General features: G+C 34.4%; 1 protein-coding gene across 10 annotated transcripts in view; it reads left to right on the forward strand.

Annotated features, from left to right (window-relative positions):
- The window catches only part of BMP2K (BMP2 inducible kinase), a 126,296-nt gene that overhangs the window by 53,535 nt on the left and 48,362 nt on the right, over positions 1–24,399 (forward strand). For all 10 annotated transcript variants that reach the window (XR_016393338.1, XM_022599485.3, XM_022599486.3 and 7 more), the window contains 6 exons: positions 4,481–4,599; positions 7,817–7,922; positions 11,424–11,566; positions 14,069–14,190; positions 16,319–16,400; positions 20,067–20,199. Coding sequence is in view for 9 of the 10 variants with exons in the window: in XM_022599485.3 (XP_022455193.1) it covers positions 4,481–4,599; positions 7,817–7,922; positions 11,424–11,566; positions 14,069–14,190; positions 16,319–16,400; positions 20,067–20,199 (705 nt within the window). In the remaining variant the exon portion in view is untranslated. The remainder of the gene's footprint in view (positions 1–4,480; positions 4,600–7,816; positions 7,923–11,423; positions 11,567–14,068; positions 14,191–16,318; positions 16,401–20,066; positions 20,200–24,399) is intronic.

The raw sequence follows: 24,399 nt of genomic DNA on the forward strand, positions 1-24,399 counted from the left end.
TAGTAGTTTTCTGGTGGCATCTTTAGGATCCTCTATATAGTATCACGTCATCTGCAAACAGTGACAGTTTTACTTTTTCTTTTCCAGTTTGTATTCCTTTTATTTCTTTTTCTTCTCTGATTGCCATGGCTAGGACTTCAAAACTATGTTGAATAATAGTGGCGAGTGTGGACATCCTTGTCTATTTCCTGATCTTAGAGTAAATGCTTTCAGTTTTTCACCATTGAGAATGATGTTTGCTGTGGGTTTGTCGTATCTGGCCTTTATTATGTTGAGGTAGGTTCCCTCTATGCCCACTTTCTGGAGAGTTTTTATCATAAGTGGGTGTTGAATTTTGTCAAAGCTTTTTCTGCATCTATTGAGATGATCATATGGTTTTAATTCTTCAGTTTGTTAATATGGTATATCACATTGATTGATTTGCATATATTGAAAAATCCTTGTCATCCTTGGGATAAATCCCACTAGATCATGGTATGATCCTTTCAATGCATTGTTTCATTCTGTTTGCTAGTATTTTGTTGAGGATTTTTGCATCTATATTCATCAGTGATATTGGTCTGTAATTTTCTTTTTTTGTAGTATCTTTGTCTGGTTTTGGTATCAGGGTGATTGATGGTGGCCTCACAGAATGAGTTTGGGAGGTTCCTTCATCTGCAATTTTTTGGAAGAGTTTGAGAAGGATGGGTGTTAGCTCTTCTCTAAATGTTTGATAGAATTCACCTGTGAAGGCATCTAGTCCTGGGCTTTTGTTTGTTGGAAGAGTTTTAATCACAGTTTCCATTTCATTACTTGTGATTGGTCTGTTCATATTTTCTATTTCTTCCTGGTTCAGTCTTGGAAGGTTATAACTTTCTAAGAATTTGTCCATTTCTTCCAGGTTGTCCATTTTATTGGCATAGAGTTGCTTGTTATAGTCTCTTAGGATGCTTTGTATTTCTGCAGTGTCTGTTGTAACTTCTCCTTTTTCATTTCTAATTTAATTGATTTGAGTCTTCTCCCTTATTTTCTTGATGAGTCTGGCTAATGGTTTACCAATTTTGTTTATCTTCTCAAAGAACCAGCTTTTAGTTTTATTGAACTTAGCAATTGTTTTTTTTTTGTTTCTATTTCATTTATTTCTGCTCTGAACTTTATGATCTCTTTCCTTCTGCTGACTTTGTGTGTTGTTTGTTCTTCTTTCTCTAGTTCCTTTAGGTGTAATTTTAGATTATTTGAGATATTTCTTGTTTCTTGAGGTAAGCTTCTATAGGTTTAAACTTCCCTCTTAGAACTGCTTTTGCTGCATCCCATAGGTTTTGGATCGTAGTGTTTTCATTGTCATTTGTCTCTAGGTATTTTTGGTTTCATCTTTGATTTCTTCAGTGATCTTATGGTTATTTAGTAACATATTGTTTAGCCTTCATGAGTTTGTGTTTTTCACGTTCTTTTCCCTGTAATTGATTTCTTTTTTTTCTTTTTTTTTGTTTTTTGCTGTATACGCGGGCCTCTCACTGTTGTGGCCTCTCCTGTTGCGGAGCACAGGCTCCGGACGTGCAGGTTCAGCGACCATGGCTCACGGGCCCAGCCGCTCCGCGGCATGTGGGATCTTCCCGGACTGTGGCACGAACCCGTGTCCCCTAAATCGGCAGGCGGACTCTCAACCACTGCACCACCAGGGAAGCCCCCTGTAATTGATTTCTAATCTCATAGCGTTGTGCTCAGAAAAGATGCTTGATATGATTTCAATTTTCTTAAATTTACTGAGGCTTGATTTTTGACCCAAGATGTGATCTATCCTAGAGAATGTTCTGTGCACACTTGAGAAGAAAGTGTAATCTGCTGTTTTTGGATGGAATGTCCTATAAATATCAATTAAATCTGTCTGGTCTATTGTGTCATTTAAAGCTTGTGTTTCCTTATTAATTTTCTGTTTGGATGATCTGTCCATTGGTGTAAGTGAGGTGTTCAAGTCCCCCTCTATTATTGTGTTACTGTTAATTTCCTCTTTTATAGCTGTTAGCAGGTGCCTTGTGTATTGAGTTGCTCCTATGTTGGGTGCATAAATATTTACAATTATATATTCTTCTTGGATTGATCCCTTGATCATTATGTAGTGTCCTTCTTTGTTTCTTATAATAGTCTTTATTTGAAAGTCTATTTTGTCTGATATGAGAATTGCTACTCCAGCTTTCTTTTGATTTCCATTTGCATGGAATATCTTTTTCCATCCCCTCACTTTCAGTCTGTATGTGTCCCTAGGTCTGAAGTGGGTCTCTTGTAGACAGCATATATATGGGTCTTGTTTTTGTATCCGTTCAGCAAGCCGGTGTCTTTTGGTTGGAGCATTTAATCCATTCACGTTTAAGATAATTATCGATATGTATGTTCTTATTACCATTTTCTTAATTGTTTTGGGGTTGTTTTTGTAGGTCCTTTTCTTCTCTTGTGTTTCCCACTTAGAGAAGTTCCTTTAGCATTTGTTGTAGAGCTCGTTTGGTGGTGCTGAATTCTCTTAGCTTTTTCTCGCCTGTAAAGCTTTTGATTTCTCCATCGAATCTGAATTAGGTCCTTGCTGGGTAGAGTAATCTTGGTTGTAGGTTCTTCCCTTTCATCACTTTAAGTATATCATGCCACTCCCTTCTGGCTTGTAGAGTTTCTGCTGAGAAATCAGCTGTTAACCTTATGGGAGTTCCCTTGTATGTTATTTGTCATTTTTCCCTTGCTGCTTTCAATAAGTTTTCTTTGTCTTTAATTTTTGCCAATTTGTTTACTATGTGTCTCAGTGTGTTTCTCCTTGGGTTTATCCTGTATGCGACTCTCTGTGCTTCCTGGACTTGGGTGGCTATTTCCTTTCCCATGTTAGGGAAGTTTTCAAGTATAATCTCTTCAAATATTTTATCGGGTCTTTTCTCTCTCTCTTCTCCTTCTGGCGCCCCTGTAATGTGAATGTTGTTGCATTTAATGTTTTCCCAGAGGTCTCTTAGGTTGTCTTCATTTCTTTTCATTCTTTTTTCTTTATTCTGTTCTGCAGCAGTGAATTCCACATTCTGTCTTCCAGGTCACTTATCCGTTCTTCTGCCTCAGTTATTCTGCTATTAATTCCTTCTAGTGTATTTTCCATTTCAGTTATTGTATTGTTCATCTCTGTTTGTTTGTTCTTTAATTCTTCTAGATCTTTTTGAAACATTTCTTGCCATCTTCTCGACTTCTGCCTCCATCCTTTTTCTGAGGTCCTGCATCATCTTCACTATCATTATTCTGAATTCTTTTCCTGGAAGGTTGCCTATCTCCACTTCATGTAGTTGTTTTTCTGGAGTTGTTTCTTGTTCCTTCATCTGGTACATAGCCCTCTGCCCTTTCATCTTGTCTACCTCTTTGTGATGTTGGTTTTTGTTCCACAGGCTGCAGGATTGTAGTTCTTGCTTCTGCTGTCTTCTTGCTTCTGTATTTTTTCCTGCTTCTGTTTTTCTTGCTTCTGCTGTCTTCCCTCTGGTGAATGAGGGTATCGGTAATTTTTTTTGTTTTAAAATTATAATGAAGCTACAAAATATCCTATGCTAAAATGAGTTTTAAAAACTTAAGGTGGAAATCTTTTTTGTATGTGACAGAAGTAATTGTCCTTTAGAATACCTGGCTATTTGTTTCATATATGATGCTTTCTGGGGTACAGTTAACAGACTGTGGCATAAATAATGAGGACATTTATAATCTCACGTGAGAGGTCTGGAAGGCTTGTGTAATTCAGTTGCCAAAGTAATTCAGTGTTTTGGGTCATTTCCTCTCTGATTCTTTTTTCCGTCATGACCACATATGGTTGCCATAGGTCTAAAGAGTATATTCTTATACAACAAAATCCAAAAGCCGGAAGGAAGAGCAGAGCCTCGTCATATGAATCTTTTTTTTGTTTTGTTTTGTTTTTTCTGGTTGGAAAATCTTTCCTGCAACCCTCAGCATACTTTTCCTTATGTCCCATATAGCCCAAATTGGTTACATATTCAATCCTAAATCAGCTGCTGACAAGAGGAAATGAGATTCCCATTATTGCCTTAGAACAGTGTTGGTTGATCCCCTGGAACTTTAAGAGGGACCCACCCATCTGATCCCGTTGATGTCTCATATTAAATCACATCAGTGTTTTGTCATCACTAAGACGGAGAGGCTGATGGGTAGGCAATCACTAGTATTTGCCAAACTATAGTGATATAGTTAAGTTGTTAACATTTTCCACGTCCTATATAAGAAATATTCCCACTCAAATGATATTTGTATATTTTAACTTGAGAAGCATGTTATCCTGTATGTGCTACTTCATGATTGGCATAGGAAGCCAATGATTGGGCTGTTAATTTAGTACAATGTGTTAGTTGTTTACTGTTCTTATTTTTGTCTTGTGTACAATCAGTTTATTTTCCCTGTGAGATTAAGCTCCTCAGTGCTGTTACATGATTTTGGCAGGAGCTTCAAATTCTTCTTATTTAATAGATTCTTGTTCTTCTAGGTGGATTCTCCACAGTTTTCCTGGTGCGGACTCATGGTGGACTCCGCTATGCATTGAAGCGAATGTATGTCAATAACGCGACAGACCTCAACATTTGTAAAAGGGAAATTACAATTATGGTAAGTGAAAGAGTAATTCCCTTTGAAAAATTTGGTGTATTTTCTTTCAGTTTTTCACATAACATTAACCAGCCTGTAGGCAAGCTGCTTATTGGCTTGGGCACATCTAGATAACCTTTGAAGTGTACTCTTTATAGCCATACTTAGGGCTAAATAGAAACAGCTCCTACCTTTCCTCCCTTCCCTATTGTAGTTCAACAGGCAAGCTTCTCTGCTTTCTTTTTTCCTTTTTAAAATAAATTTAAATTATGGAATATTTTGAGAATAGAAGAATGTAGAAAATTAGTGAACACCAGTTTACCCCCTACCCAACTTAAGAATTAAAGGCTTACAGATACAGTTGAAGCCTTCTGTGTATTCCTCTGTAATGTTATCCTTATACTGTTATCCTCATCCAAAAGGAAACCCCTATCCTGAATTTGGTGCTTACGCTTCCCCTGGGTATTTAATACATTCACTTATATGTGTTAGTATTCACAGACCACAGTTAGTTTTGCTTTTTATTTTTAAAATCATGCTGTAAAGTTGACTTGCGTGTGTGTGTGTGAACTCTGTAGTATTGGTAAGGTATGCTTCAGCAAGGAAAAAATTCTTCTTTAATATTAGGAAAAGTGAAAAATATTTTAATACGCCATTAAAGAAAATTTCAGTTACTCAGTTAACTAGATTAAACATTTCGAGAAAATTACAGAATAAAAATTTCCTTTTTTTCTAGAGTTGCTTATTGTCAGTGCTCTGGGTGGTTTCTTATTCGTGTTCTCCCCTCTTTCTCCTTGTCCTCCTCTCTTCTTTAATTCTCTTCCTCTCCCTCCTCCTCATCCACTGTTTATCAAGTGCTAATATATATATTTAACATTTTTGTTTTATTTAGGTGAAATTCACATACTACACATTTTATAATTCACATTTTGAAATGAACAATTCAGTGGTTTTTAGTACATTCACAGTATTGTGCACAGACTGCCTCTACCTTGTTTTAAAACCTTTTCATCACTCCAAAAGGAAACCCCTGCCCATGAAGCAGTTGCTCCCCATTCCACTCTTGTTTCAGGCCCTGGCAACCACCCGTCTATGTTATGTCTCGATAGATTTACCTATTCTGGATATTTCATATACATGGGATCAAGCAATATATGACCTTTTGTGTCTGGCTTCTTTCACTTACCATATTTTTAAGGTTCATCCACATTGTAGCACTTATCAGCACTTCATTCCTTTTTATGAGTGAATAATATTCCATTATATATACTATATATGTATCAAAATTTGTTTATGTGTTCATCTATTGATGGACTTTTTAAAAAAACCATGGATAGACATTTGGACTATTTCTACCTTTTGGCTATTGTGAGTAGTGTTGCTATGAATATGTGTACATATGTATTGTTTATTTTCAGTTCTTTTGGGTATGTATCTAAGAGTGGAATTGCTGGGTCATATGGTAATTCCACATTTAACTTTTTAAGGAACCATTAATTCCATAGCAGTTGAACCATTCATTTTCTGTTCACACCAGCAGTGTTAGGAGGGTTCTAGTTTATCCACTTCCTTGAAAACACTTGTTACTGTCAAGCCTCCGCAGCTGCTAAGAGGGAGATTTTCTTATTTTGTATCAACATCTTTATCAACACACATATTTTGATCCTTTTTGTTTGAAGATAGACACATTTATACAGTATGACTTATCAGAATTCTGCTTTTATTATCCCTATTCCTTAGCTAGACTAGAGTTGATTAGGCTTTGAGACTTGCTTTTTTTCAGGTAAGGCTATTAGTCAAAAGGGTGAAAAGATTTACTCCGAGATAATAGGGAATCTTAGACTAAGTTTTCTAACTTAAGCCCAGATATGGTATTGTACTGTAATTCTTCCTTTCAGTAGATTTTGTATAATTTTGAGATATATAAAATATAGCGTCAACCTCAGCAAAACTCAGATCCTATGCTTTTAAATAAGGTATTTTGGGGACGTGAGCAGTTGTCTTCAAACTGTTTTTTGATGACTAATCCTTCACTATTTATGTTTATTTATGAATTATTCACATGTTCAGCTGCTGTTAGCTAATATCTCAAATTATATTACACACTTAAAACTAGGTTTATTTTAATGATAGTGGATGTAAATTATTTTAAACAGTATTCTTGATAAGAGTTTTTAATTTACAGACAGACCTTATTTAGATCATTATGATTTTTAACCTTATAAATGTTGATGATTGTCAACCTTATAAATGTTAATGATTGTCTTGTACTAGGAGCAAAAGTGTCAGATTTGCCATTTTCTTCTTATTTTCTTGTACTTGTAATACTAGTGTTATCTTTATGGTTTCTTTACAAAAATACTTTTTAGCTACTTGTTTATTTTTTTAGGTTATTTAGTTAAAAGTACATACATTCATAAATTCACTTGACTAGGTGGACATAAATTGCAATATGTTGCAGACAAAACAAACAAACGCGAGTGTAATTGTTCATAAATATTAGAGCTTAATTTCTTTATCTTTTTAAGATAAAAATAAGTAAAAGTTCTGATATTTTATTCTTGAGTCCCAAAGGACTATCTTGTACACTTACTTTTGGGAACTTTTTTTTTATTTTTTAATTTATTTATTTTTGGCTGCGTTGGGTCTTTGTTACTGTGTGAGGGCTTTTCTCTAGTTGCGGAGAGTGGGGGCTACTCTTCGTTGCAGTGCGCAGGCTTCTCATTGCGGCTGCTTCTCTTGTTGTGGAGCACGGGCTCTAGGCACGTGGGCTTCAGTAGTTATGGCACTTTGGCTCAGTAGTTGTGGCTTGTGGGCTCTAGAGATCAGGCTCAGTAGTTGTGGCACATGGGCTTTGTTGCTCTGCGATGTGTGGAATCTTCTTGGACCAGGGCTCGAACCCATGTCCCCCGCATTGGCAGGCAGGTTGTTAACAACTGTGCCACCAGGGAAGCCCTGGAAACTGTTACTTTTGAATGAACCATCTCTTTCTTCCCCATTGAATTTAAAATAAGTATTCATTAACTATTTGCTTGTTAGGAAATGACAGTCACATGTAAATAAACTTTCCATTGAAACTGTAGAAACCTTTTTGAAATGTGTCGGATTCCATACTTACACCTAAATCTTACTTTTTGAAATGCTTTAAATATATCAGTTTAGACTTCAAATCATTGTTAATGATAGACCTTTAAAACATATGTTTGCCAGTTTTTAAAATTTTGTTTATTTTTTACAGAAAGAGCTGTCTGGTCACAAAAATATCGTGGGTTATTTGGACTGTACTGTTAATTCAGTTAGTGATAATGTATGGGAAGTGCTTATCTTAATGGAATATTGTCGAGGTAAGTATTTTTCTGCGGTTGTTTTATGCTAAAAAAATTTGCCCATAAAAATGGGTTAGTAGGTGTCTTGGTTTCTCCCAGGGCAGCTGTCATCTAATTCTGGGCATTCATTGCAATCTCAGCTTTAATTATTTGCCTAAATAAGGAATGCTGTTAAAAAGTATTTAAAACCTACTCATAGTTGATGCAATGATGATATGAGCATATGTTAATGGACAATTAGAAAAATGCTGTTGGGTTTTAAACAGAAAATCTAAAATGTAAAGAACAGTCACCTTTCCTGATCCCTATACATTTCTTTTATAATCCAACCAAGAAGAGCATACTGTGTCCATATTAGTGTTGCAAGATTTTTTTCCAGCACGCTACCTTGTTATCTTTGAACATATTAAATGTAATAAATTTCAAGGATGCATTTTGATCTATAATTTTTATAAACTTATATTATGTGGTCTTTTGAAAACATCAGAAGATAGAAAACCACATTTTATTTGGATATAATGTGGTGTTTTCAAAGAAATATTTACTTGTATAGTATGCCTTAAGAATTATAATAATAATTTTTAGTCCCTGAAAAGTTTTTTTTTTTTTACTTTAATGGGTGTAATGGGGGCAATTAATCCATTTCCTGCAAACTTGCTTTCCCCCCTCCCTCATCAGACTGTATCTGACAGTTTGGATTCTAGGGAGCCCTGGTTTATATATAAATTCTCTTAAGACAGTTATGATTGTTAATTATGGTACCAGGAACTCTTGTCACTTCCTGAAGGTTGGAGGAGAAGGAGGTTGGTGATGATAATGGAGAAAATGTGGTCTCATTTACTCCAGTCTTGTAAGAAGGGGGAAGGACAGAGGAAAATGAAATGAATCAATACTATAATATCTATTGTGATATGTTTGTAACTTATTTCCATATATAACGTAAAAAATTAGATATTTTCTTGATTGTTTTTCCTTTATATCTCATCTTCTCTACTGTAAAGCATTTGTGATCTCTTTAAGGAGACAATATTGATTTTCTTTACCCTACTTTCCTGAATTCTAGCATTTAAGGTGCCAATTCTTAGCTGGATGAGAGTTGACTAATAGCCCTTGGCTACTTGTAACTTTTTAAAAATAACTGAATTGAGCATAATCATAATTCTGGATGAGTTTAATTGTCATCCAGAAGACATTTTAAAAGGGGAACTACACGAGCTTCAGTTTTTAGGCAAGTGAGTATTTGGGAGCCAATGGTGCAGTCTACTGCAGATAAAATTAAGTACCTTGTTAAAAAAAGTCATATCAAAATTTAAATGGGATGGTATAGCATTTTTTTTTTTTTTTTTTTGTGGTACGCGGGCCTCTCACTGCTGTGGCCTCTCCCGTTGCGGAGCACAGGCTCCGGATGCGCAGGCCCAGTGGCCCTGGCTCACGGGCCCAGCCGCTCTGCGGCATGCGGGATCCTTCTGGACCGGGGCATGAACCCGTGTCCCCTGCATCGACAGGCGGACTCTCAACCTCTGCGCCACCAGGGAAGCCCGGTATAGCATTTTAAATTAAGTATAATCTCAGAGAGATGAAGATTGTTGAGGCTAGAAAAATGTTGACTTTTTAAATTTTAATAATGAAATCAGGCAGAGTATAAAAGTTCTTGTTTAGGAGATGATAACTGTGAAAAATATGTAGAGATTCGGGAGTTACATGCACCTTATCTTAAAAGACCTTCAGTATACATTGTTTCCTTTCTGAATCTGATTTTAAAATTTTTCATTAGAATAATTTTACTTTAATTTTCAGAAGACTTTGATTTTGAATAATGAAATTTTGTTTGTTTCTGCATTTGAAATGCAGCTCAAATAGAGCTTTTTAGCCTTTTTTGGGGACTGGATTTTGTGTTTCAAGCCCAAAGATCTCTGAAGGGAAGAAAGAAGATTGACTTTTGTTTCAAATTTATTCTACTCATTGCAACATTGAAAGTGTGGAAAAGATAGAATGAGTTCAAGGTTATGATTTCTTATCTGTGAAAAGATATTTTAAGAATGTGAATGAACACCAAGAAAGCACTTTTATTACTGTTTAATTTTTGGATAACATGAGTCAGGGCGTCTGACAAACGAGGATGGAGGAAATTGCTGCCTAGTCAGGTGCCTCAATCTTATATGAGACACTTTGAACAAATTACAACCAAATGGACCTGAGTTTTCTGAAAGTTGAGGATTGATAGGCAAAATAAATTTTTTTTCCCCTTGCTTTAAAGTTCTAAGAAAAAACACCTATTTCAGAAAATATATGAGAATGCTGTTTAGACAGTAATAATACAAGTAACAGGTGTGTATGCACCTTCTTACAGATTACACAGTAGCAGACATTCATTTATTCAAACTTGTTACAGGAAAGTTTCAAGTTAACATAAGCTTGCCTTTTTAAATTTCCAAACTTGATTTCTGTTAGAATGCTGTGAATGAATCGTGTATTTACTTGCATTGTTAAAATATAATAATAGTAAACTTTCTCTTAGTAATTAAGAATTGTCATTATTAGATTATCAATTATTGTAGTACATTGTAATATTTAATAATCCTCTCGTGGCTCATTGTTGTGGCTATTTGATTTTAGTAAGTTACTCTGCCCACTATCTCTTAACCTGGTTTAGAGCCTTAGCCCCTTAACCCATCTCTCTTTTTCCACTCTTGTGATTCCTCTATCCCCCAATCAAGGAGATCTTCTAAAAGGTCAGATCAGGAAGTTTCCTTGGTTCTCAAGATAAAAATCTCAAGATAAAATCTTGATTTGTTTGTCTAGTCAGTATCATCTGACTTTACTCTCTTCTCTGCTTTCTAGACCATACCCACAGTGGTTCTCTTTAAGTTATTCAAAATCATTAAGCTCTTTCCCAAACTAGAGGCCTTTGTATATGTCACTTGCTATCACTAGTGTGTTCTCCCAGATCTCTGCCAGGTTAATTCCTGATTAACCTTCAGTCTCAACATAAATAATCACTTCCTTAGGCCTTCTCTGGCACTCTCTTCTCCCCATCCTCCTTCACTAATTTAAATTTGGGTTTTTCTCATATTGTCCTTATTGTACATAATTATGATAAATATTTATGTGATTGTTTATCTCTGCCTTTAGACTATAAATTCCATGATAATAGAGACTTTATCTTTGTTCACCACTGTTTACCCGTAAAACTAGCACAGTGTTGAATAACCGTTTCTTCAAATCTGTGATGCCATCAGTTACAAGGTACACTCTGAATTTGGAGGTGTTAAAATATGGCCAATAGCATTAGCAGAACGTCACTTATTTTAAGATGTTTTCACTTCAGAGATGTAAAATGTGAAAAAAAATGTATGTCATTGAATCAACACAATATGGTATAATAAGCATCCTTACATGAAAATTATAAAAAAAGCCAATTCTCCATTACCTGAGACCATAGACATTTCTTAATCTCTTTGTTTGTGGTAGTCTTCATTTATTAAAAATATGTCTTCTCAAAATTACTTTTTTGGTTAGCTGGGCAGGTAGTGAATCAGATGAATAAGAAGCTGCAGACAGGTTTTACAGAACCAGAAGTGTTACAGATATTCTGTGATACCTGTGAAGCTGTTGCAAGGTTGCATCAGTGTAAGACTCCAATAATTCACCGGGATCTGAAGGTATGAACTTTAGTCTACGTATGGATTAATGCCTTTTAAACTTTGGAGTTAAAAGTGTTCTTGGACTGTCTTCATATAAACCAGTTTTTATTACTAGCACTGAGATTGGTCTCTCTGTCCCCAGCTACATTTCCTGAGGCCATATAAAGACTGACTATAGAATTGAAATTGTGCTTTTCATGACCCTGAGGGTTGCTAGCACAACTGTAGAGGTAGATTTTGTGCTCCCTACTTTGCTTCTGTTTTACGGAGCAGGCTTCTTTAAAAGGTTTCATATGAACAAAAATATGAACATCACTGACACAGGTTGGATATCCCTCCACACTATTCTTCCCAGTTCAGCACTCCTCCTATTTCTTATAATTCGTTTTAAGCATCAGGGTGTTTTCCAGAGATATTGGAGGTGACCGTAAATGGGTCTCTTTACTCATTTACTTATAATTTACTGTAGTTTTAGATAATTTACTATAATTTGGTGATGATTACCACTCTAAGGTCACTTTGTCTTACATTTTCATGGAATCTCACCTCTTGTATATGGTACCCACTTGTTAAACTGGAAAAAGTGCCCAAAGGGGATTGAACATTCCTGGTATCATATTGCTTGAGCTATCATTACACATATTGTTTAGAAGCATAGGGGTCCTCTTTGATACCTACAAACACTAAGATTACAAAAATTCCGCTTCCTGAAATGCTTTATGCCCAGATATCCCATGGCTAATCTTTCCCCCCACTTCAAATCTGCTCAGATTCACTTTCTCAGTGAGTCCTGTCCTTGCACCACCTTATTTATAATTACAACCTAACCTTTCCATACTCTACTTGTTCTGCCTTTTATTATCACTTGTCACTTTCTCAGATACTATAAAATTTGCTTATGTATTATGTCTGTTGGTTATTTTCTGTCCTCTCCCACTACACTGTAAGCTTCCTGTGGGCAGGGATTTTTCTCTTTCGTACTGATGTATCCAAGCATTTAGAACACTGCCTGGCACATAGCAGGGTCTCAATAAATATTTAATGAATGAATGAATCCCAATTCTGACTTATTATACAAAATTTATGAAAAGTGATAATAAAATGCTCTTAAGATACAAAAGAATAGAAGATGTCACTTAGAATGTAGGTTGTTAACCATGAAAGCATCATCTAGGGAAACCTGTGCTGAAAGGATACAAGTCAAGGCAAGATTGAAATACTTGACTACAGACCTCTGTCCCTTAATTTTGATAAGCAGTATAGTTCATTTCAGTTCTCTTGAATATGCAGCTTTCACATTTTCCCCAATAATTCGGTCTGACTTTTTTGCACTGTTATAGCTCATTAACTTTTTAAATGTAAAGTTGATGTTTTCAGCTGAGTCTTCTTGATTTTAAAACAAAAAAGACATTGAACTGCATAATTTTATATAGATCATATACTTAGTTCTTTTTACATGTGTAAATTTATGCAATCCTGTTTTTTAAGTAAGTTTCTTTTTTTTAAGTAGATTTCTTATATAAGTATTTTGTGCAAATATTGAATACTTTTAAAAGTAGAGTAAAATGAAATATAGAAGAAACATTGTAAAGAAACTGTAATGTGAGTATTTTGGTAGAGTGGAGAGAAATTAAATTACTCATTTAAAACTGTATCATAAAAGTAAAAAATATTGTGTAAAAATGTTAATAATAGTATCATTTATTGTGTGCTTACCTTATTTCAGTCACTATTCTAAGCCCTTTACATGTTTTAATTCTTTCAGTTTTTACAACAGTCCCCTGTAATAGATATTATTATTTTCCCCATTTTATAGATAAGGAGACTAAAGCACAAGAGTGGTTAAGCAAGTTGTCCAAGGGTACATATGCTAATAAGTAGCAGAGCTGGGCTATGAACCCACATTTTCCTGTTTTAGAAACTGTGCGCATAATTTTATTTAAGTTACTACAACTCTGATCTCTAAGTAAGTCATAAAGTCAAATCTGTGTTTTTCAGTGTAGTATTTTAGATAAAAATGGAATTAGGAGTCAATCAAAGGTAGAATTGTAATGTTTTTTGTTACCTTTCTATAAGTAAGCTAAGTGTCAGAAAAGGAGAAAAATTGAGGTATAGTATAGACTCTGACTGCTACTAGTTCTCTTCCATAGAAGCAGTTTTTGAGAGGACTTAGGGGTCCTTGGCCCTTGCAAAAATCATCCTGGGATGGGAGAAGCACTTTTCTGTTCTTAGTGAGAGAAGCAGTAGATAAAGTAAAGTATATTTTTGTTCTGAATCATTTGTCCTTGCTCACAATTTGAGGTATCCTCTCTCTCTCTCTCTCTCTCTCTCTCTCTCTCTCTCTCTCTCTCTGACTCACTCTCACTCTCACTCTCTTTCACTCTCTGTCTCTGTCTGTCTGTCTGTCTGTCTGTCTCTCTCTATATATATTATATATCAGTGTTTAACTGTGTAAAAACATTGTTATAAAAATATAATTTTCACCTTGAAAATACTGTTAATTGCTTTTCTTTTCTGAAGGTGGAAAATATTTTGTTGAATGATGGTGGAAACTATGTACTTTGTGACTTTGGCAGTGCCACAAATAAATTTCTTAATCCTCAGAAAGATGGAGTTAATATAGTAGAAGAAGAAATTAAAAAGTAAGTGTTATCTTTATTGTGTTTTGTCTCATGGGAATTTTAGTTAACTTGAGTCTGTGACCAGCTCTGCTAATATAAATTTTAGGTATTCCATTAATAGATTTCTTTAAGATATTTCTGAGCCATAGACATTGATTAGTTTATGTCTCATCTAGTTCAATAGGAAATACATTTTACGATGGAAACAAAATTTTCATCTGCATTGTAAACAAATTTATCAAGAAGTTTGTTAAATAAGCTATAGTAATTAGTGGAATCATTAAAGGGAGTTTGAAGTTATTGCTGAATTCAGTTAAACATCTTTGTTTTTATCGATACTGAGGATTTGTACTTGTTAGGAAAAAATAAAATTATTTGAAAACATTAAACTTTTACTTCATATTTAATGTTAAGAAGATTGACCTAGTAATGCATTGAAAACTATGTGGAACACTTGTTACTTTATAATATTGTATTGGAAAACTTTCTGGTAGAAATGTAACTCGTATCTGCCTTACGTTTTCTTAATCTTGTACTTTCCATGGTTGCTAGAGTACTATTATAAGGACCTTTCCCTGACTTCTGTTTTCTAGTTTTAGAAAATAGTACTGCTTGTAAATCTTAGATTATCTTAATAAAATGATACAGAATGCAGAAAGATCTGTCAGAATAGAAATTTCTAAGTAGCTGCCTTTTCTAAGTTGCTTTTCTTCACTTCCTTACAAATTCTCAGTTGTTTAAGGCTGCCTAGGAGCTTTCGTTTGAACTGCAACATATATTTTGAGATAACTCAAGTAGAGCTGATCTTACTCTGGACCATTTGTATAAAACTATGGTTTTCTAGACTTACATATTTCTACTCAGGAAACAGCCTATGATGATTATGTTAGATTCCATAAAAACAAACTCCTTAGTAAACATATAAATGTCCTGAAGAAACAGAACAATGAATTATTGAATTAGCTTCTTGTGGATATATGTATATACATATAATTTAAAAAGATTGGGTTGTGATGTATAATGACAGCTGCAGAATTCTGCTCAAGCGTCTTTGACTTGCTGGAAGTTTCCTTTCTTGCTGTTAAGATCTGAAGTATAGTTAAGGTTCAGCAGAATTGTACACTAGTGATGAATGTAATAAGCTCATGGGTTCTTGTGCTTTGTGGCTCAGTTGAGTTAATGATCTAACCATTTATTCAGTTAACAGGTAATTATTCAGGGCCTACAATGTAGTGGACACTGTTGTTGGTATACAGTATAGCAGTGAATAAAAAAAAAAAAAGTCCCGTCCTCATGTAGTTTATATTCTGGTTTCTTAGATCACTCCTCTGTAGTAGTATCATCAGAATGTATCACCCAGTCAGGGTAATTTGGAAAAAGTAACATGGTAGAATATTGAGCTTTAAGATAATTCATGTAAAATAAAACATATAAACACTGAAAATGAATCTTAAATTATGCCATACTATAGAAATTCCTTTGATATTCTAATAATTTCTGCACTACTTTATTCTGTTCATTGAGCACTACTTTATTCTGTTCATAATGGATTTGGAGTTTTTATACTGGTAAATATTTATTCACAGTATCTTAATTCCAGATTGCTTATGCTGACAGTTTTAGAACTGTACTTAATTAGTATAATAATAGTTAATTATGGCAACGAGATTACTTTTAAAACAACAATTATAAAAACAAACCTAAAGGAGATTTACTACCATGTGCAAGGAATTATGTTAGAGTCCATAAAAACAAGCTGCTTAATAAACATAGAAATTAATTTTTTGAGAGGTACTTTTAAATTAATAGACCAAAATATTTTGATAAGGATATTTTCATAGTCAAATTGTATTATTTCCTATAAGAAATTCAAGGAAAACTACGTTTCCCATACATCACCTTTATTTAAAATTTTTCTATTAAAAATTGTTTTTATCATTATAGATGCAATTGCACTTGTTGAATAAAAATGTGTATAGATGCTTTGTATTGTTTAATCCTTGATGGACTTTTAATGAGCTTTTAAAATAGTATTATTTCTTTATAATGTTATCGAACCTAAAAGTTTTTCGTAGTATTTTATGTAGAAACAATGTAGTATCTGTCTTTTTTTTTATATCTCCACTCCATTTTACTTATTTACTGCCAGGTATACAACTCTGTCATACAGAGCCCCTGAAATGATCAACCTTTATGGAGGGAAACCTATCACCACCAAGGCTGATATCTGGGTAAGGCCAAGAAAGGCTGACATTTTCACTAACCAAATTAACAAAATCTGATTATTTTCCCCCTGTCCTCCGCAAGGTATTTCCTAATAAGTAGCAGAGAGTGGTGGACAGTAAAGCTTCTTCTTCAGAAGAAAAATATTAGCACATATTATCTTCTTGATCCTGAGATGGAAAGCTTAGGTATAAAAAGGCAAATAAAGGATTTCCATATAATGTAACTTTTTATCACAGTATTTTTTAGAATTTAAATTATATATGATTGTTAACAATTTTTTTTGATTTGAGTGCAATTTTGGTTGATCACAGTATGGAAAAGCTAGACCTAATTCTTATGTAATATTGTTGATAATGTTCTGGAATATTTTAGGATCTTTTTAGTGGAAACTAACATGAGTAAAACTTTTTAAAAATTATAAACATACCATTGACTAACCTGTATATATTTAGGTTCTTTATCATTTAGCATCTATATCTGGATTGAATTATTGAGATATATCATGTTTCTATAGAGTTGAACTTTATGTTAGAGTGCCCGCACTTCTTTAGAACTTATTTCAGAAGTAAAATATGTTTGGGCTATATTTAATAAACTAGCAGGAAACTCTCTGTTAGATGTGAACTCATTTAAATTTGTCACATATTTAGCCACATGTACCACTAGTGGCTATGTTAGGGATGGAGGAAAAATACTCCTTTGGAAGTAGTTCTAGAATTTCCAAGAAAAGTCATATTTATTTTGTTTTAAAACGTAATGTTTAGAAAGTAGTCGAGTGTAACGTGTGAACCCAAATGAATATCTTCTTGGTGCCCCTCTCCTGGCCTTCTCTTATAGGTGTTGGGATACCAGATATTCTTGCAAGATAATAAAAAAAAAAGAGTATCTATGATTGGTTTTCCTTTGTCTACATAATATACACTCTTTGACCGGTGGTTCTTAAATCTCGTGGTAGTTGAATTTTTAACCATATACATAATTTAATCAAACCATGAATAGGTTTGATTTAGGTAATTTGATACTGCTTACAGATCACCAGCTTGTGTGACTCAAATTCCGTTGCTCTTCTCAGCGTTAACATTTGACTCATTAAATGGTTTATAGTAAATGGCTTGCAGTATAACGTAGAAAGCAAATTCAGCTGGATCTTAATTTATAAAATGAAAGGATTAATTAGAGGAGGTGATTGTGGAAGTCTTTCCTGGCCTAATTTTGTGACTGATGTTGAAATCCACATTACCTAAAAGCGTATTTCAACAGCAGAGGAAACAACAGACATTATAGCTTGACTGCTGTTTTGAAATCATCAAGGGTTGATTTAAAAAAAAAAAAAAAGTCTCTAAGAATGCGATTGTAGCCCAATATCTTAACAAAAAGGAGGGAATCTTTTTTTGTTGTTTTCATTTTTCACCAGGCTTCGAATGCATGCCAGGCAGCATACTAAATTGTCAGTGATACGTTTAAAATTTATACCATTTACAGGTTAGTATATGGGACAGTATTTCTATAATGGATAACTTGGTATAACTGTGGGATGACAAATAGATACTCAAGGATAAAAAAGAAGCCAGAAAAGTAATCAGAAAACAGAATCTGTGTTTATATGCTTGACAGAGTTTTAATTTCGGTGATGCCATTTTAATGCTTGTCTTAGCTCAGATGAAATGCTACAACATTTTAGGTGTGAATTCAAGAATATCCAGAAAAAAAATATGGCTGATTCAGAGGGTTATGATATTGAGGTTAAAGTATTCATTTAGCATATATATTTTGGGAAAAAAATTTTTGTTTTGAAGTTTTCATTGTAGGTTATTTTTATCCTGAGAACTAGGATGCTGATTTTATTGACCAGTAGGAAATTCAGTGACAGATGCTTCATGTTACCTTTTAACGAGGAAAATTAAAGACGGTGATACTCAGCCTTCAAAATAAGGTCATTCGTTCCCTCCTGTTTCTTCAACAGTTCTCATTGTATCAAACGGATAAAGAGGGAAATGCCTTTGGTGTGAAAAAAAATTAGGACACCTCACTGTGCTCACACTCTGTAAAGCAAGAGTATTTTAGATTTATGTTTCTTAAGTACACTGGCATTGCTATCTAAAATTGTCATCTGGGGACTCCCACAACAAAAGATACGTTATTAAAGGTTTGATTGACAAGATAACACTGGCTAAAATGCAGATCTTGTTGGCCTAACTATCATTTGGGCAGAAGAAATGTGTAATTTAACGCAGATATTACACCATTAATAATATACTTTTTAGTGCTTTTAAGGAAGGCTTACGCTCAATCTGTTGCATAAAAGCTGAAAATATCTTCCTTATAAAAAAAAGCATTGTAGATTTTTTTAAAGCCACATTGAACTGGTTATTTCTATTCAGAATCTTAATACTTTTGTTAGTCATATGGTAAATAATCTAGTAATGTTTTTGTACTAATATATTGAAATTTCTAGAGTATTTAAACTTTTTTCATTGGAAGACTGTTACAGTATTGAAAATAATGTGTTGTAAGTTAATATTGTTGAACTCAGAAAGGTATTTCTGTATACTGTGATCTTCATAGTAGTTATAAAGCTAGTGTATTTGTTAATTGGGTTTGCTAAGTTTCTGTGTGGAGAAAATCCAACGAAGTAAAGCTGATTTGCTAATTTTTAGATAGGCCAAATTTCAGTTATTGCTGATGTAATTGTATAGTTACTACTGGATAATTTTATATAATCAATTTAGAATTAGAATCACCCCTTACACTCATTAGGCTTATAGGTGACACTTCCTGTGACAGCATAATGATTTCTTGAGCAGAAAATCACATTTTATTACTGTGTCTCAGGTGTGAGCTTTTGGCAGTTTAGCTAAAAATTTCCTGTGCTACTTTTCCAGATGCAATTTGTGTTTTAGGGTGTTTTGTCTTCATTGTCAGCAAGTAGATTTATTGGTGCTATGACGTCTGTGAATCCATGCAAGTGAAGCAGACAGAGCCCTTCCTTTTTGAATTTTATATAGATTACCCAGGTGCAAATATGACTAGTGTAATATAGAATTAAAATTGTAGGATTATATATAGAAGTAGAGAACGAATTTTTATATTATGTGCTCAGTGAATAATATATTATGAAATAATGACGTGCTCAGTGAAATCCGTGAAAATCAGGGAATAATCAGTATTGATGGTTGTCTGCTAAGTTTAACTGTGCTGGTTAACTCGTAGTTGGAATTTTAAAACAGATATTATAGTGAATTTTTAAAGAACTCTGCTCGGAGGAGCCTTGTGCTTACATCGTTGGTTGTTATATGCTAGTTATGTACTAAATATATATTTTCCTTGTGAAAGAAAGAAAAGTGTAATTTTTCTCCCGAAGGGAACCAGCCACTTATAATTTTAGTTATATCATTCATGATCTAGAGTTCCATGATAACATTAATTCAGCCAGCTAGCCACAGATGTGATAGAAAAATATGGTAATGATGCAGTTAAATGCCTTTTTAAAAATTAAGTGCATTAGTTTGTTTAAGTTGTAATTTGTGAAAAGATTGATCCAGTATAGAAACATTAGGCTTTTATTTTTTTTAATAACATATTTAGTTCTTGGTTTGTGGCTACTATTTTTTTGTCTTGTGGTTAAGTTGATACTTGAGCTCTGATGATATTCATGCTTCTTTGTTTTACAGGCCCTGGGATGTTTGCTGTATAAACTTTGTTTCTTCACTCTTCCTTTTGGTGAGAGTCAGGTTGCTATCTGTGATGGCAGCTTCACCATCCCAGACAATTCCCGTTACTCCCATAACATACATTGTTTAATAAGTAAGTACTTGGAAAGTTTATTAAAAAAATTATAAGATAACCGTGCTTAGGCCCTGCTGTTTCCATTCCTTTACCTAAACCTAGTCATTTAATTTCATGTATTATAATTTTATGAAACTATAGTCAAGAAATACATTGAAAAAGATGTTTATAAGACTTCTATAGGAATGAAACAGATTAATTAATGATTAGTACATGGATATTTTTAAGCTCTAGGTAAGGTTTTATAAAACATAGAGATTATATAATTAAGGAAACTGGAATTTCTGGAAAAACTTACAGCGTAACATTTAATTATTCAGTCTCTGAACTTTTGAAATCCAAATATCCAGACCTGTTGCTTCTTTAGATCACAGTATTGCCAATCTTAGATAGTAGTTTATTTGGCCACTCTTTTTAATATTCCTTATTGATTATAAAATTAGAAAGCAACCTAAGTGTATGTCAGAAGGAGTAATCCTGTGGGCCTTTGATTCCAAAAGAATACCTCAGTTTCCATTACAGCCTCTTTTAAGAATTTTTTCTTCCTTTTTGACAGGTACTGTAATTTAATATTTTATATACGCACATGGTACAATTTTCTGAAAAAGATGATTTGGGGGAGGAGGAGGATCATCAGATATAAAATATGTTAGGAAGTTGCAGTATTTAAACAGCACTGCCCTGCACTGTTTCAATTAAAGTATTTCTAGCATTTCTACTCTGTTTTTTTCCATTTTAAACATCCTCTGTCATAGCCTCCAGCCACTGAGATCAGTGCAGTAGAAAAGAGGGTCAATGTAAATATCTTTGAGGTTTTGTATAATAAAGATAGCAGTTCAACTCAGTGGGGAAAAACAGATGGAAATACAAAACTTTATTATCCACTTGTGGATGAAAAATCAGACTGGATCTCTACTTCAAACATTATGCTAAAATTTCAGATAAATCAGAGACTTAAATGCAAAAAATAAAACATAAATGTACTTGAAGAAAATATGTCTGAATTTATTTATAACACTGGAGTAGGTAATGTGTAAACTAGGCTTTTAATCTCAGGAAATAGAAAAGATGAATCCATTGACATATAAATTTAAACCATTAAAAGTTCCCCCAAACCATGAACCCAAGCATAAAGTCAAATGGTAATCTGGAAAAAAAATTTATTACACACTTGACAATTGGCTAACTTTTGTAATTTATGTTACACATTTGACAATTGGCTAACTCATGTAACTGAAAAAGAAAAGGGCAAACACTCCAGAAGAGAAATAATCAAAAGAAAATGGAGGATAGGGAGGGAGGGAGACACAAGAGGGAAGAGATACGGGAACATATTTATATGTATAACTGATTCACTTTGTTATAAAGCAGAAACTAACACACCATTGTAAAGCAATTATACTCCAATAAAGATGTCAAAAAAAAAAAAGAACCTTACATTCTAGAGCAAGGGTCAGCAAACTTTTTCTGTAACAGGCCAGACAGTCAGTAAATAGCTAAGCTTTGCAGACCATAGAGTCTCTGTTACAATGACTCAACTCTGCTGTTTTACTGAAAGCAGTCACAGACAATATGCAAATGAATGAGTGTGGTCATGTTCCAATGAAACTTTAATTACAAGAACAGGCAGCAGGAAGAGTGTAGGGTCTAGTAGGCCATCAAAAGGACCATGGCTTTAATTATGAGATGAGGGGGCCACTGAGCTCTTTGGGTAGAAGAGTAACATTATTTTTATGAAAAAACATCATTATTAAAAAGGATCATTTCAGCTACTATGTGAAGAGTAGTCAGTAGAGGGGTAAGGAGGCAAGAAGATGGGAAAGGTATAAGCTCAGCGAGAAGTTCAGAAGTTACTGCAAGAAAACAAGAGTGAGATGAATTTGTCTTGCACCAGGATGGTAGCAGTGATGGGGGCAAGATGTCGTCTAACTCTGATTATATTTACAAGATATAGTCATCATGATTTGCTAGTGGATTGGATGGGAGGGTGAAAGAGGAAGAGAGGCAAGGATGACTCCAAGGTTTATGACCTGAGTGAGGAGAAGAATGGAGGTGCCTTTACCGTGATTGGGAAATACATGTGCGATGAGCCAGTTTTGGAAGGAAAATCAGTTTAGTTTTGGACATATTAAGCTCAAGGTGACCATTATATACTAAGGTGGAGATATTAAACAGGCTATCAGATATATGAGTCTGGAGTTCAGGAAAGAAGTTGTGGTTGATATAAATTTAGATCTTCAGTTAGATAGTATTTAAAACCATGAGACAGGAAGAGGTCACCTTAAGTGCACGTATATAAACAAAAGAAGTTTATAATACGAACCCTGAGTTACTGCAATATTTGGAGGAACCAACAAAGGACACTCAGAAGTAGCAGAAAGAGAGGAAGAAAACTTAAAGAGAGTGGTATCCCCAAAACTAAGTGAAACCAGGCTTTAAGAACAACCACTTCAAATACTAACAATAGGTCAAGTAAAACGAGGACTGAAAGCTGACCACTGGATCAACAACAGAGAAGTCATCAGTGACTCTTAACAAGAACTGTTTCAATGAAGTGCTGGGGACCAAAGTCTAAGTGGAATGAGTTCAAAAGAGAATATAAAGTTCAGAGTCGAGTCATTAAGTATGCACGACTCTTTCCTATAGGAGGATGTGGTGCCAAAGGAGTTTGTTTGTTTAGATGGGAGATTTTATAGCATGTTTGTTTGCTGATAGGAACTTACTGTATTCCAAAATGACTAACTATATAGTTACACTATGGATTAAAATCACAGCCCTGAACTATCACACAATGTTATCCTGAGAAAGATAAAAAAAAAAAGAAAAGAAAAGAAAACGGAGCCTAAAAGGATATCTAGCTTTACTTTGCAAACTTATTTAAAGCATGATCTTTTTGTTTCTTTAATGTGGATTTGCTCATACATGTTGGAAATCAGAGAATTATGTCAGTTGAACACAAAAATTACATTGCTTCACGTGGAATGCTTTTCCTAGGCGAGGGGAGGCAGGGCAGCGGTGGGGGAGCTGGCGTTATAACTTGTAGGGGAAGGAAGTCGCCCTGAGCTTGGCTGCTGCACTGCCAGCTTGTAGACTTTCCACTACAACTGGAGAACATTAATAAGAATGCTTGTACCTGAGGTTTTCTTCCCAGAGAGGTCTACCTCTCAGCTTTTGTGTGACTCTCTACCAATGGATGGCCTCCTGACTAGCACACTCGCTGGCTTGGAACTGCACTTTTATCTTACGGGTTGAGAACCTCCTAGTCTTATTTTGATGTGTTTTTATGTCCTCGTGGCAGCCTTCAGCCAAATTAAGCTACCTGCCTGGTCAGCCCAAGTTACCTTCCCAGATACCAGTTAATGTTTTTGTCAGTGTTCTGGTGACAGAGCTGTATAGTTTTTTTTTCAGTGGTTTGTCCCAGCTCTCTTTTCCTCATTAGCCCTGTTATTTTTAGCCTGCCATTTTGCAGAATGTGAATTTTTTTTAGAGAGCAAACATATTTTAGAGTATATTTGAATAAACTTCATACCCATAAACTGCTCTGTCTTATCCAGTTGCTTTCTTCCTTCATTGTCCAAAAATTAGGGCATCAAAAGCATGGAAAAAACTCATTAATTGGAATGCTCAAAAAATAGATTGAGGAATTTACTTTGGCAGTTGAGTGTTCTGGCTAATTGAAGTTTAACCTTTTATTGAAGCCCTTGTTGTAAATCATTGTATCTGTGGCACTGTTTTGTTGTTAAGTATAATGCTTTAATCACAGCTGGACTGAGGATTTTATTGAGGATCTTGCAGTGTCTTTGCAACTCAGTATTCTCATTGGAAAAAACTGTATGAGAGGCTGGACAGTATATACCCTGATTCATGATTTAATTTGCTTATAGTGATGAGATCTTATATTTTTTTGATAGTTACAACAAGAAATTTCTGGTTTATTTGCACAGCTATAAATGAGAGATTTTCAGCGTTTCATTCAGAATGCAACAGTGTAGATTCTAAGAGATCCAGTCGTTTCCAATCTTTCCTCTTGCCACAGCCAGTTTATATCTCAGGTTTATAAGTCCTGCTTAAACTTCAGTACACTAACTCTGCAACCTAGGATTAGGTTCTCATTTGAGTAGACTGATAAATCACATACCAGCTACAGCTCCTACAGCCTGTAGGGATGGGATGGGATTCTGTTTCACATGTGAGGCTTCTTTCTATTTGAGATCTTAT

This window comes from Delphinapterus leucas, chromosome 5 (genome assembly GCF_059928025.1).
Source record: "Delphinapterus leucas isolate spDelLeu-1000000601 "Yukka" chromosome 5, BTC_Dleu_Yukka2, whole genome shotgun sequence".
Classification (NCBI taxonomy): domain Eukaryota; kingdom Metazoa; phylum Chordata; class Mammalia; order Artiodactyla; family Monodontidae; genus Delphinapterus; species Delphinapterus leucas.